General features: G+C 34.9%; 4 protein-coding genes across 5 annotated transcripts; 3 read left to right on the top strand and 1 right to left on the bottom strand.

The window, feature by feature from the left end:
* The first annotated feature begins 272 nt into the window (after window positions 1-272).
* LOC104738313 (G-type lectin S-receptor-like serine/threonine-protein kinase RLK1) lies at window positions 273-4,492 on the top strand. Its single transcript, XM_087472534.1, has 2 exons — window positions 273-963; window positions 2,468-4,492. Exons 1-2 carry the CDS (start codon window positions 466-468, stop codon window positions 4,448-4,450), a joined length of 2,481 nt encoding a protein of 826 aa, XP_087328660.1. The 5' UTR covers window positions 273-465; the 3' UTR covers window positions 4,451-4,492.
* A 1,052-nt stretch (window positions 4,493-5,544) lies between these two features.
* On the top strand, window positions 5,545-6,992 carry LOC104738306 (protein BREAKING OF ASYMMETRY IN THE STOMATAL LINEAGE-like). The gene is made up of 5 exons (XM_010458503.3): window positions 5,545-5,732; window positions 5,827-6,197; window positions 6,326-6,460; window positions 6,551-6,651; window positions 6,754-6,992. The coding sequence occupies exons 1-5, from the start codon at window positions 5,642-5,644 to the stop codon at window positions 6,860-6,862; spliced, it is 807 nt and encodes a 268-aa protein (XP_010456805.2). The 5' UTR covers window positions 5,545-5,641; the 3' UTR covers window positions 6,863-6,992.
* Window positions 6,993-7,561: 569 nt separating this feature from the next.
* LOC104738288 (RCC1 domain-containing protein RUG3, mitochondrial) lies at window positions 7,562-9,674 on the top strand. 2 transcript variants are annotated; one of them, XM_010458491.3, is made up of 6 exons: window positions 7,562-8,134; window positions 8,278-8,424; window positions 8,617-8,811; window positions 8,895-9,023; window positions 9,106-9,261; window positions 9,344-9,674. In XM_010458491.3, exons 1-6 carry the CDS (start codon window positions 8,122-8,124, stop codon window positions 9,532-9,534), a joined length of 831 nt encoding a protein of 276 aa, XP_010456793.1. In that variant the 5' UTR covers window positions 7,562-8,121; the 3' UTR covers window positions 9,535-9,674. The 2 variants fall into 2 exon arrangements, with proteins under 2 accessions (XP_010456793.1, XP_010456788.1); XM_010458486.3 differs by having other exon boundaries at window positions 7,567-8,134; window positions 8,285-8,424.
* LOC104738298 (ras-related protein RABA1f) lies at window positions 9,549-10,782 on the bottom strand. Its single transcript, XM_010458497.3, has 2 exons — window positions 10,229-10,782; window positions 9,549-10,152 (listed from the first exon to the last, which is right to left on the bottom strand). Exons 1-2 carry the CDS (start codon window positions 10,447-10,449, stop codon window positions 9,720-9,722), a joined length of 654 nt encoding a protein of 217 aa, XP_010456799.1. The 5' UTR covers window positions 10,450-10,782; the 3' UTR covers window positions 9,549-9,719.
* Between the last annotated feature and the right edge of the window lie 1,812 nt (window positions 10,783-12,594).

Below are 12,594 nucleotides of genomic sequence, written 5' to 3'. Positions count from 1 at the left end.
TTATTGCTATAGAGAAAAAGAAAAGGGACTGGGAACAAATTAGCATTCTTTGTTTCTTTCTAAAGGACGACTATGTAATCAGTACGTAATCACAACACACTATACTACATTTGTTCATAACCCTTGAAAAGACTCTACAACACATGTCCACGACTCTATTGACTTTTCAAAATCTGGTTTTTTTTTTGAAAATATCTAAATTGTACTTAACCCATTTGATACGTTCAGTAGTAAACTAATCAATCAACATTAAACCTTTATACACAAGCTCTTTTTTTTTTTTTGGTAAATTAATAATAGACTTTAAAGTCTTCGAAGACAAAAGTCTTAACCATTTTTCGACGTTCAGTAAACAATTCAACATTAAACTTATATATATACTAGTATACTACACACACTTTAATATATACTACACAAAGTCGCAGACAAAAATTTACCAGCGACGTACATCTTTGCTCAAGAAAAATGCGGTTTATCTCTTGTTTGATACAACTTGTTCTTGTCCTGAAACTAAAAACACTTGTCGTTCTGTCTCAGAACATCATAAACGGCTCTGTTCCTGTCGGAGGATCTCTCACCGCCTCAGAGTCCCAACAATTCTCCAGCTCATGGCGTTCCCCTTCGGGTGACTTTGCTTTCGGGTTCCGCAAGATCCAACCAAAAGATGGTTTCACTCTATCCATTTGGTTCGACAAGATTTCTGACAAGACCATCGTGTGGCACGCTCAAGCCGTCGACACAGCCACTGGTCTCGTCCCTGATGGTTCGAAGGTTACACTAACCGCAGATGAGGGTCTGGTTATCACTGACCCTCGAGGTCAGCAGCTGTGGAGATCGTTGAGTGATGGCTCTGTTTCTCGAGGGCGAATAACTGACGACGGAAACTTCGTTCTGTTCAGGGATTCTGACGAGGTTCTGTGGTCGAGTTTCAACAACCCCACCGACACTTTGTTACCTAATCAGGTACGTAGTTCTTTACTTCTTTTTATACCGAATGAGTTGACCAAAAAAACATGGAGAGATTCCTTTTGGCTTTAGCTTATTAATTAACAATTTATATAATCATGATACGAAGATAGTATATATTCTATTTACTAAAATAAATAAATATTTTTTTATATTTTTCTGACAAATCTATATTAACATTTTTTAAGTGCATTTTGTGTTATGCCCTTTAAATTTTGCTTATTAAAATTTTTATTTACAACATTAATCTCTAAAAAATTCCATAAATAACATTGCAGAGAAACTCAAATACTAAACTTTCTTAGATGGACCAACATTTGTTACCTTTATTGCCATAAAATCTTAATAATATTTATACATTCCGATTTTTCCAAAAACAGCTCTACCCATTAAAGTTTTAATCCCATAAAATCACCAAAACTATCTTCAGAGATTTTGTTTGTATAGACTTTTTATATAAATTTGTGCTTTACATATTTTGATTGTAAAATGTTGATTTAGTCATGTACATTACTTGATTTGAGGTATTTAGGGGTTGATTCCTCAGATTTCTTACGTTAAAATAAATAAAACTAAATAATTATCCCGTGGTGTTTCTATAAATTGAAGTACATATGGTGTCCTTTAAGTTATACTTATTTACAAAGTTAATCCTTAAAAAATTGCACATACAACATAATCAATTAGATTCCTAAAATGTCTCTACAAATTTGGTTAATAACATATGCCAAAAATATCTACACAATATTTTCTTATTTTAAAAACTCTAATATTCAGTAATAACTATATTGTTTCGTATGAACAATTAAAACTTTAATGGTTATTAATATGCTGATAAAAATGCAAAAATAATTATATCACGGGTTAAATCTAATAAATTGGAGTATTTATAATATAAATTAATATGCGGTATACTGCATAATAACTTTTATGGATATAATTTTTTTGCGGGTTAAATCTAAATAACTTTAAACTTACGAATTAAATTTAAAAACACTAAAAATTAAAAATATAATAATGTAAGAATAATTCTTTTACGGGTTAAATCTAAAAAGCAGTAAAAATTTCTATTTTTATAACCATAAGAAATTCGATACGGTACAAATGTAACATTAGTATAAATAAAACTAAATAATTGTCGCGTATCTGCGGTATACAACTGATCAAATTTTATAATTAATAGTTAAAATACAATTATACAATCTTAAACACTAAACAAAAGAAACAAAATTAACAAACAAATACAAATTTTTAAAATTTAATTTTTTATTGTTGTAAAAATATTGTTCTGCGGTGAACCGCAGGTTAAAATCTAGTATTAAGTTGGAAACGCAATCTAAAAAAACATGCATTATTAAAGCCAGTACTTCTATGATCCTAATCCTATTGTAAAACAGACTTTTTAGTTGATTTTTTTCTTGGTTTGATTTAGAATGGACTTAATTAATTTGTGTACTCGTAATTAATGTTACGGATGGGAATTAAATAATTAATGATGCAGAATATAGAAGTTGGAAAGAATCTGTCATCTCGTAGGACGGAGACAAGCTTCAAGAAAGGAAAATTCAGGCTACGTCTAGGTGAAGATGGAAATCTTCAGCTTGTCACTCTCAACGCTGAGACTGTCTCAGAATCAGACGAATACTTTCAGTACTACGAAAGTAAAACGAATGATCCGAACAATCCCGGGGTTCAATTAATCTATAACCAGTCAGGGTACATATATGTTCTTCAAAAAAACAATTCAAAAGTCTTTCTCATAGAGAAAGATGAGGAATCTTCTAAAAACTTATATCGTCGTGCCGTTCTACATTTCGACGGGGTTTTTGCTGAGTACTATCATCCCAAAGGGGGGCAGGAGAATGGTGGGTGGGTGTTTGATTGGGCTGTACCAGAAAATATATGTAACCAGCCTGATGCACTTGGGAATACGGCTTGTGGGCATAATAGTATATGCAGTTTAAGTAACAACCAGAGGCCGAAATGTGAATGTCCTCAGAGGTTTGTGTTGAAGGATCCTAGCAATGAGTATGGTGATTGTGTGCCAGATTTCGAGATGCAACCTTGTGTATCAAAAAATAACCAAACCGCCAAGTCAGATGTGAATCGTTACGGGTTTATTACTTTAGAAAGGACAAATTGGGTGTATGGGGATTACGAGAGTTACGCCAACTATGATGAAGAAAGATGTAAAAAATCTTGTCTTGACGACTGTCTCTGTGCTGCGGTTGTTTTTGGAAACATTCGGGATCTAAAATGTTGGAAGAAGAAGTTTCCATTGTCTCACGGTGAAAGATCTCCCCGTGGTGATAGCGATACATTCATTAAGGTTCTAAACGGCGCCATCGCGGAAGGTCCAGTTGCCAGAAAGAGAGAGGAAAATCGTGACTGGTTTATCATTACTTGTTTGGTTCTACTTGGAACTTCAGCTTCAGTGAATTTCATATTTCTTGCTCTATACAAAAAGAAGAAGAATAGTAAGACGTTGAAGAAGAATGAATCAAGAGATATCAGTACTGCAAATGAGTTGAATCTGAGGGTTTTTACATACGGAGAGCTCGTGAAAGCTACAAGAAATTTCACAGAAGAGCTTGGAAGAGGAGGCTTTGGGATCGTTTACAAAGGATTTTTAAAAGTTAACGATGATTCTGAAGTTCCCGTGGCAGTCAAGAAACTAGATCGTCTTGCTCAAGATAACGAGAAAGAGTTCAATAATGAGGTTAAAGTGATCGGTCAGATTCACCACAAGAACCTAGTAAGGCTCATTGGCTTCTGTAACGAAGGACAGACACGGATGATCGTTTACGAGTTCTTGCCGCACGGAACATTAGCCAATTTTCTCTTCAGGCGTCCGAGACCAAGATGGGAAGCTAGAAAGCGAATCGCGGCGGACATTGCCCGTGGAATCTTGTATCTACACGAAGAGTGCAGCGAGCAGATAATACACTGCGACATAAAACCGCAAAACATACTTCTAGATGAGTATTACATTCCTCGGATCTCAGACTTTGGTCTAGCGAAGCTTTTGATGTTGAACCAAACGCATACGCTCACAAACATCCGTGGAACGAAAGGTTATGTTGCAGCCGAATGGTTCAAGAAGGGTCCCATTACATCCAAAGTAGATGTATATAGCTATGGAGTGATGCTTTTAGAAATCGTGTGCTGCAAGAAAGCTGTCGATCTTGAAGATAACAGAATTCTTATCCATTGGGCTTACGATTGCTTTCGGCATGGAAGGTTGGAAGATCTGATTGAGGACGATTCAGAGTCGATGGACGACATGGGAACGGTGGAAAGATATGTGAGAATAGCGATATGGTGTATACAAGAAGAGTCAGAGATGAGACCTAACATGAGAAATGTTACACAGATGCTTGAAGGTGTGACTGAAGTTCATGATCCTCCAAATCCGTCTCCTTATAGCACTTTCACTTGTACTGATGAGTCTCTGTCTGGTGGTTCTGTGTCATCATTTGTTTGATAAGTTGATACTTCTGAATCAAATAATAATATGTTTTAGTAAGTTGATACTTGATAGTACGGTTGAAAGAATGATACATACAACATACTCTCAGTAGCACCGTGTGACATAATCTGGTTCATTTTTTGAAAAATGTCTAAATTCGTTCTCAACCCCATTGATACGTTCAGTAGTAAACTAATCAATCAACATTAAACCTTAATTATATACACACACTCAGTTTTTGTGTGTGTATAATGCGAGTACTTGAAGGCGACTTTCGATTATATAGGAATATATGTATATGGCGATGTTATAGATTGTTTCAACGTGATGGTTTATCTCATGTGGATATCGAAAACGGGGAGAAGAAAGGTTGATAAAAATAAATAATAAAAAGAAAAAAAAGCATGGTAATTTAGCAGATGATTATGAAACTTAGCTCTCTTTATTGACTTGAATTAGGAATTACATAGTATATAAATTACATTTAGGTAAAATAAATTAATTGAAAAATGTGAAATTAGGCGCTCATCATCAGCTGTGCTGCAGCAACCCTTTGCAGAGAGAGTCTCATTCGGCTCGCCTTTCAAACGACGAATCTATCTCACCAGGAAAAAAAGACCGAGGCGAGAATTATTATTGGACCCGCGCCGATACGAAAATGTTATACATATCAGATAATGGGCTACATATACAGGCCCATGTTCCTAGGTTTATATATATAGATTCTATAAATAAAAATAAATAAAAACTCATGTGCCACCATAAATGGCATCCATGTCTCTCTAGCCACCATTCAAATGGTTATGCCGTCTTCTTGAATCTTGACACACGAAAAAAATTGAATTAAATAATTTGACAGCTGAAAATGGAAAAATGAAAAAAATAAAATTGAAATTTCTAATAGCAGTGTTTCTTAACTATGATAGCATTTACTGCCCAATTATTACAATTCCAGGAAAAAAATTGTTATTTCCTTTTATTCCAATAATATTAAATGCATTCATGTGTTGCACATTGTAACCCCCTTCCCCAATTCATGGCAATCCATTGTCTTGTCTCTTTTTTTTTTTTTTTTTTTCAAATTTCAAATCATTCTTCTTCTTCTCCCTCATAATAAATTCTTTCTCTCCCTTCTGAAAACTTTTTCTTAAAAAAGCCTCAAACACACACAAAAACACTATTTCTCGTGAACCATAATAGCTAGACATGGCTTCATCACAGTGGACAATACCAAAACTTGTGACTTGGAGAGTCAAAGATTGGGCTTCCTGTTTCTTGGCTTGCAAGATTCCTCTAGGTCTTTCTTCTTCTTCTTCTATTCTCTTGTTTCTAATTTCATTTTTTTTTAACTATTGTTCAAAAGTTATATATTATCGAATTTATATTTATAGATGTAGATGAAGATGGAGTTAATAGTAACGGAAACAATACGAGCAACAACAGTAATCTAACGTTCAAGAGGATAAAGAGGAAGATGAAGAGTACTAAGAAGAAGAGATCAGAGAGAAAACTCAGTCTAAGTCCACCAGGGACACGTCATCATCATCTTCATCTAAGAAGCAGCAGCGTTTCTCCGACGACGTCTGCGTCTCAGCACAGGCGGTTGAGCTGGCCACAGCAACCAGTTTCTGATGAATCTGGATTCATTGTGTTCTGCTTCGACCGTGAAGATGGAGGTTTCGATGTGGTTAAAGAGGGTAAACAAGAGAAGAAAGAGAACGAATCGTCTCCGGGAAAGTCACCGAGGACGGTGAATCGTAAGGTTCGTTGTCCAAAAAAAAAAAATCAATATTGTTTTATAAATAACGTTAAAGTTTTGAAACATAGCCTACAAATACTAAAGTAAATACTAAGTGAATCTAAGCTTTTGACTGCTTTTTCTAAGAACAGCTAATTTATAAAGATCAAGGAGTAGGAGGAACAGAGAAGAATAATAACTCGGCGGAGATTAAAGGAACAGAACAAAAGCAGAACGATAACACTTCAAGTCAAGAAACTGAAGATGTCTCTTGTGATGTTACAGAAGTAATGCTTTTTCTTAAGATGTTTCAACTTCAAAGTACATGAGAATTTACAACTTTTATGTATTTATTTGTTCTGTTTTGTGCTGATCAGAAAACGAAAGAAGAAGAAGAAGAAGAAGAGATTGATGCATCTGATAAATCGAGCGGGTCTAATAACTCAGACGAAGGAAGGGGTTCTTTTGCGTTTCCCATGTGAGTTTTCAAACAACAAGAAAAGGGTTTAACAATTTTTGTTTACATTATTTGGAGATTAAGGTTTAATTAATTGTTATTTGGGATTGAAAATGGATGCAGATTAGGAGTAGAGTGGATGGGAAGCCCTGTGAAGATGCCTGAATCAGATGACTTGTCTCCCAAGAAACAAAAGCCAGTTGCTTTAGGTTTCCAATGCTGTAGATTCTGAAATAGTATAAGACATTTCCAAAAAGTTTCTGCTATTCTTTTGTTTTCTACTCTGTTTCTGAGTACAGAATTACTCTAATCTACAAATCTTTGATAAGTCAAGAAGTGAAAAGATGAAATGAAATTATCAATGATATGTCTTGAAGGTTACAACACTACAATATTCTTAAATTTGATAGTGCCAAAACTTCAATTAACTCTAACTAAAGCTCTACCTTATAACGTTCATAGCTAAGATATTCTTATTCTTCTTCCTCCTCATGTACATCTGTTTTAAAAATTGTTCAATCTTTCAACGGTCAAGAAAAATGTAAAACACTTCTCTAGTGATACCCGTTAGATTTTGAGTTTTCCGTTAGATTATGAGAATTCTTGTAATAATTTGCTAAATTATTTTAAAAAGTTAAAACGGGCATTATAATTTAACAAACACATTAACTCATCAAATTAATCTCTATTTACTATATTACCTATTTTTAGAAAAATAGCGGATACTGAAAGAAGAAAGTATTTTTCTTATTTCAATGAGTAAATATATTTACAATCTGATGTAAAAAAAAAAAAAAGAGAGAGTACAAGTTATCATAATTTCAACATTCTAAAGTATAGGGTCTTATTGACAATAATAACAATTATACAAGGTCCTTACGAGCAATTAATTATTCTATCTCACGAAAACGCCATCGTTTCAAGAATAGTCGCATCTTAAAACCCACCGGTAGAGATGAAACTCCGATGAAACAATGGCACCGTTAAGCCACAGCTTACGTAGCTTCACGCGCCGGTTCTCCTCCACCCGGACCACTCAAAGAAGCAACGGAGGAACCACTACCAAAGTACCCACACTCTACACAAGCCCAGAGATCGATTCTAGTCCCGTCACCCTCCAGCTCCTCTCATGGGGACGAGGCGCATCAGGTCAGCTCGGCGGCGGAATCGAAGAGATTCGAATGTATCCGTCTCAAGTCGCTAATCTTCACCTCCGCTCTGATCAATCCTTCTCTATCGCCCAAACTCCTGGAAGAATCGACGCCGCCGATCCATCGAGTTTTCGAGTCGGAATCTCTTGCGGATTGTTCCATTCTGGTTTAACCATCGATGGAGATCTATGGATTTGGGGAAAAGGTGACGGAGGTAGGCTAGGGTTTGGCCAAGAGAACTCGGTGTTTGTCCCTAACTTAAATCCGCTTTTCGAGGAACGCTCGATTCGATCTATTGCTCTTGGTGGTTTGCATTCAGTAGCTTTAACACATCAAGGAGATGTATTCACTTGGTAAGCTTCTTGCTTTGATCTTAATTTGAGTTTTTGGAATCAATACTGTTTTGTGCAAGTTGATGCAATGTCAATGGATTTGTGTTTGTGTTTGATATTTTGCTTCTGCATAATGTGATTGGTTCCATATATTAAAAATGAAGTTGTTAGGGGTTATGGTGGCTTTGGTGCGCTTGGACATAAGGTTTACACTAGAGAACTCGTTCCTCGACGTGTTGATGGTTCTTGGGACTGCAAAATCTCTGCCATTGCAACCAGTGGAACTCATACTGCTGCTATTACCGAATCAGGTTTTCCACATGCTTTCTCTTCTTGCTATAGTTCTCTGCAGTTATTGACATGGTTTCATTCGTATATACTACTTCAAACGAACGTGACCCGTTCTTAGTGTTGTTGTTGTTGTTCTTGTTGGTTTTAACTGTTTGATATACTAGTAATAGTATATCTGTGTAACTCTTAAGCGGGCATGTTTTTGGTTTTAGGAGAGCTATATATGTGGGGAAGAGAAGAAGGAGACGGCAGACTAGGACTCGGACCAGGCAGAGGACCAAACGAAGCTGGTGGGCTTAGTGTTCCTTCAAAGGTCAAAGCTTTAACAGTTCCCGTAGCCTCTGTCTCCTGTGGTGGTTTCTTCACTATGGCTCTTACACAAGAGGGACAACTCTGGAACTGGGGAGGTAAATTCCAATCTAATGCATTAGTTTCCTAATTCCTACCATTGTTAGTGGAAAAGAGTATTCAATGGATCATTCTGTATCAGCAAATTCCAATTATGAGCTCGGACGCGGTGATAACTTGGGAGGTTGGAAACCAATGCCGGTTCCCAGTTTAGAAGGCGTTCGTATAACCCAGGTTGCGTGCGGTGGATATCACTCTCTTGCCTTAACCGGTAAACAATCTTCTGCAAACGGATCAATATCTCTGGTTGGTTTTTACAATGTTGATTTGAAATTTGCTTGGTGTGACAACAGAGGAAGGTAAAGTACTCTCGTGGGGCCATGGTGGACACGGCCAATTGGGTAATGCCTCGCTACGAAACCAGAGAACTCCTAAAGAAATCGAAGCGTTAGCAGACAAAAAGATCGTCTTCATCGCTTGTGGAGGTTCGTCTTCTGCAGCGATAACAGGTATATACAAAGCTATAGTTATGCTCATTTGACATGATAGATAACTCAACAAACTAAAAACATGGGATTGGTTTTTCGACAGATGGAGGTGAACTCTGGATGTGGGGAAACGCTAAAGATTTCCAGTTAGGCGTTCCAGGACTCCCGGAGATCCAAACTACTCCTGTTGAAGTTAATTTCTTAACTGAAGAAGATGAGGGTCAACCACACAAGGTTATCTCAGTTTCCATTGGTGCTTCACATGCTCTGTGTTTGGTCTCAAGATCACATTAATAAACACTTTGATAGACGGTAGACAACAATAAGCATCTCACTTAGAAACAGAGTACATTGAGGTTCAACTCAAATCAATGTTGTTTGTTTGTGATATACATTTGAAATGGCAACGCATTGTGTATGATTATACAAATAAATGAACAAGATCGAATAGACGATTCTTGACTGCAGGGGTGAACCCATCAATTGGAGCAGCAACCAACCTTTTTAACGGCAGAGACATCGTCTTTGGAACCAACATTGATGGTCTGTCCTTTGGGAAGAGCAGCAGGATCATCTCCTATATCCAACGCTTTCCGGCTAACAACACGATAAATCTGAGAAAGCACTTCGGTGAAAGCATTCTCAACGTTCAACGATTCGAGAGCCGATGTCTCCATGAAGAAAGTGTTCTCCCTCTCCGCAAAAGCCTTAGCGTCTTCCGTTGAAACAGCTCGCAGGTGACGAAGATCCGCTTTGTTACCAACGAACATAATGACGATATTTGAATCTGTATGATCTCTAAGCTCTTTTAACCATCTTTCAACGTTCTCAAAGGTTACATGTCTTGTAACGTCGTACACAAGCAACGCTCCTACAGCTCCTCTGTAGTATGCACTTGTGATTGCTCGATATCTTCAAAATCAAGAAAATCAAATCAAGAAAATGGATCCATGGATCAAGAAGCGTGATGAATGAATCATGAATGTACCTTTCTTGGCCGGCGGTATCCCAAATCTGGGCTTTGACGATCTTATCATCGACTTGGATGCTACGGGTGGCGAATTCGACGCCGATCGTGGATTTAGATTCGAGACTGAACTCATTGCGCGTGAATCGAGAAAGGAGGTTAGATTTACCGACGCCGGAATCTCCGATTAACACAACCTTGAAGAGGTAATCGTAGTCGTCGTCGGCTCTATATGAAGCCATTGTGATATTACTGGATCTCCTTCGAAAAGCTTATGAGATCTGAGATTTTAGCGCGTATCGAACCAAAGGGGAAGAAGAAAAAAAAAAAAAAAAGAAGAGTTTCAAATTTTCAAGAAACTTACAAAAATGTGAAAAAAAAAACAAAAATCGCGGAGATCCGGATCCGACTTGGGTCCGGGTCTGGGTCGTTATCCAGACACTTTATTTGAGTCCAGTAAATTTGTTTTATAGTATTTTTTACTTGAAATTGATTTTTTTATTTTCTTATTTTTTAACGTCCTACATTTTTCATGTTAATCTAGTTATATATCAATGTAATGTAAGTTATTTCTATTCACATTTCACCGACTTTTTTGTTTTGGTTTTATAATTGTTCAAAACTTGAAAAAACATACAAACGATAATACATATTTGATATATGTTGGTTGAGATTATGAATCAATTTTCATTACACGCTTGTTTATTGTATTTAATTCATTACAAAAATATATGAAAGTTAGCTTAAATTTTATTGGTTGGAGTTATTACTAATTTATGTTGAATTTATAGACCTTTCTTTTTTAAAAAAATCAAGAATGAGTTGTTTTTCATTTAGATTTTTTATTTTATTCAATACAATAACAGATTAAAAAAGAAATGAATAGTCTGATCATGAATTCGAAAAAAAAAACTAAAAATGTTTATAGAAGTTTTAGATATTGGAGACACAATAATAACATAGAGCTTTTAATTATTATTTCTTTAGATTTTTTCTGAAAAGGATTCTCTGGATTATCCCCTATTTAATATTTGGGAAGTACATGATTTATTTTTGTAGACTATATAATAGGTATATATATGATTTTTTGATTATAGACTTATGACATTCATGATTTAGGTGTATCATAATATATAGGTTAGTTTGATTTTTGGTAATTAGGGATAATATGCATTTAGTTAATTATAGTAACATATAAAATCAATTATAGGTAACATTTAAAAGATAAGGAAATCTTTCAACCTAATTAAAACAAATATATGTGATTCTTCTTTCACTTTTATTTGATTTTGTATTTAAATTATTATATAATATATTTAGTTAATAAAATTTATGATTTTTTTTACATATGATGTAATTTAAACTTTTTTAAACAGACATATATTGCTCAACTGATGAATAAAAAAATGTATAAAATGTCTCAACCACATTGACAAAACTAGACAAAGATTCAAAGTCATACTATAAAAATGTTTAATTTGATATTTTTAAGAATATCATAAATATATGATAGATCAAAAATTTAAAATTATAAACACTCAAATTTGATTTGTTATAGCCTGAGTCAATAATATGTCACTATAATACGAAAAAATTCCAATAAATTTGATTTCTTGCTAGAGCACGGATTGAAATTACAAGAAATATAATTTCTCAGATTAAATTAAAGTTTCGAATAATATTGTTTGGTAGAGGCTTTTTCGGTTAAGATGATTTTGACAAACATATGTTACATATTTGGTCATAAAATTAATATGCGCTATATTGTGGGTTAAGTCATAGAATTAACAATCAAAATACAATATATAATTTTAAAAACTAAACAAATCAAATAAAATTAACAAACAAAAATTATTTTTTTAACAAATAAATTAACCTGCAGTGTACCACGGATCAAAATCTAAATCTACTAGACTATTTCATAAAATATATATTATTTCATAAGTCATATTCAGAACATGATTTCATGGCATAATGTTTCATCCCAAAACAAATAAAATATTCACATATATATAGTGATTTAAATAAAAATTACAAAATATACAGAAGAAATTTCAACCCGTGCTCTAGCATGGATCCAATTCTAGTTAAAATCGTAAAGTTCAATCATAACCTTAATAGAAAACTTTTTTTAGTATAAACTCTAACAGTGATCCATTTTTATGTGATTTGTGTTTGTTATAAAGCAAATAAATAATATAAGTGTTCCGAGTGATTAGACTCTGTTAGACTGTTTGTTACATACAAAAACAGTCATGTCAAATCCCCGTTAGGACGAGCGGTCATCGATGATCGAACCATGCGTTTGATTCAAAGACTAAGAATGAACCACATTTTCAATATAACTCCAGCTGTTTCAGTTATTCCTGCGCAGCAACCTATACTAT

The sequence above is a fragment of the Camelina sativa genome, chromosome 2 (genome assembly GCF_030686135.1).
Source record: "Camelina sativa cultivar CO46 ecotype springtype chromosome 2, ASM3068613v1".
Classification (NCBI taxonomy): Eukaryota; Viridiplantae; Streptophyta; class Magnoliopsida; order Brassicales; family Brassicaceae; genus Camelina; species Camelina sativa.
Note: the sequence above shows the minus strand (reverse complement) of the source record. Positions and strands in the feature narration are given on the sequence as shown.

What these genes read in the sequence shown, in the direction of transcription:
- LOC104738313 (XM_087472534.1), top strand. Translation starts at nt 466, where the DNA reads ATGCGGTTTATCTCTTGTTTGATACAACTTGTTCTTGTCCTGAAACTA. An exon ending in ACACTTTGTTACCTAATCAG is followed by an intron (nt 964 to 2,467) that starts GTACGTAGTTCT and finishes TTAATGATGCAG; the next exon opens with AATATAGAAGTTGGAAAGAA.
- LOC104738306 (XM_010458503.3), top strand. Translation starts at nt 5,642, where the DNA reads ATGGCTTCATCACAGTGGACAATACCAAAACTTGTGACTTGGAGAGTC. An exon ending in GGCTTGCAAGATTCCTCTAG is followed by an intron (nt 5,733 to 5,826) that starts GTCTTTCTTCTT and finishes TTATATTTATAG; the next exon opens with ATGTAGATGAAGATGGAGTT. An exon ending in CGAGGACGGTGAATCGTAAG is followed by an intron (nt 6,198 to 6,325) that starts GTTCGTTGTCCA and finishes TTCTAAGAACAG; the next exon opens with CTAATTTATAAAGATCAAGG.
- LOC104738288 (XM_010458486.3), top strand. Translation starts at nt 7,605, where the DNA reads ATGGCACCGTTAAGCCACAGCTTACGTAGCTTCACGCGCCGGTTCTCC. An exon ending in ACAACTCTGGAACTGGGGAG is followed by an intron (nt 8,812 to 8,894) that starts GTAAATTCCAAT and finishes ATTCTGTATCAG; the next exon opens with CAAATTCCAATTATGAGCTC. An exon ending in TCACTCTCTTGCCTTAACCG is followed by an intron (nt 9,024 to 9,105) that starts GTAAACAATCTT and finishes GTGTGACAACAG; the next exon opens with AGGAAGGTAAAGTACTCTCG.
- LOC104738298 (XM_010458497.3), bottom strand. Translation starts at nt 10,449, where the DNA reads ATGGCTTCATATAGAGCCGACGACGACTACGATTACCTCTTCAAGGTT. An exon ending in GATACCGCCGGCCAAGAAAG is followed by an intron (nt 10,153 to 10,228) that starts GTACATTCATGA and finishes TTGATTTTGAAG; the next exon opens with ATATCGAGCAATCACAAGTG.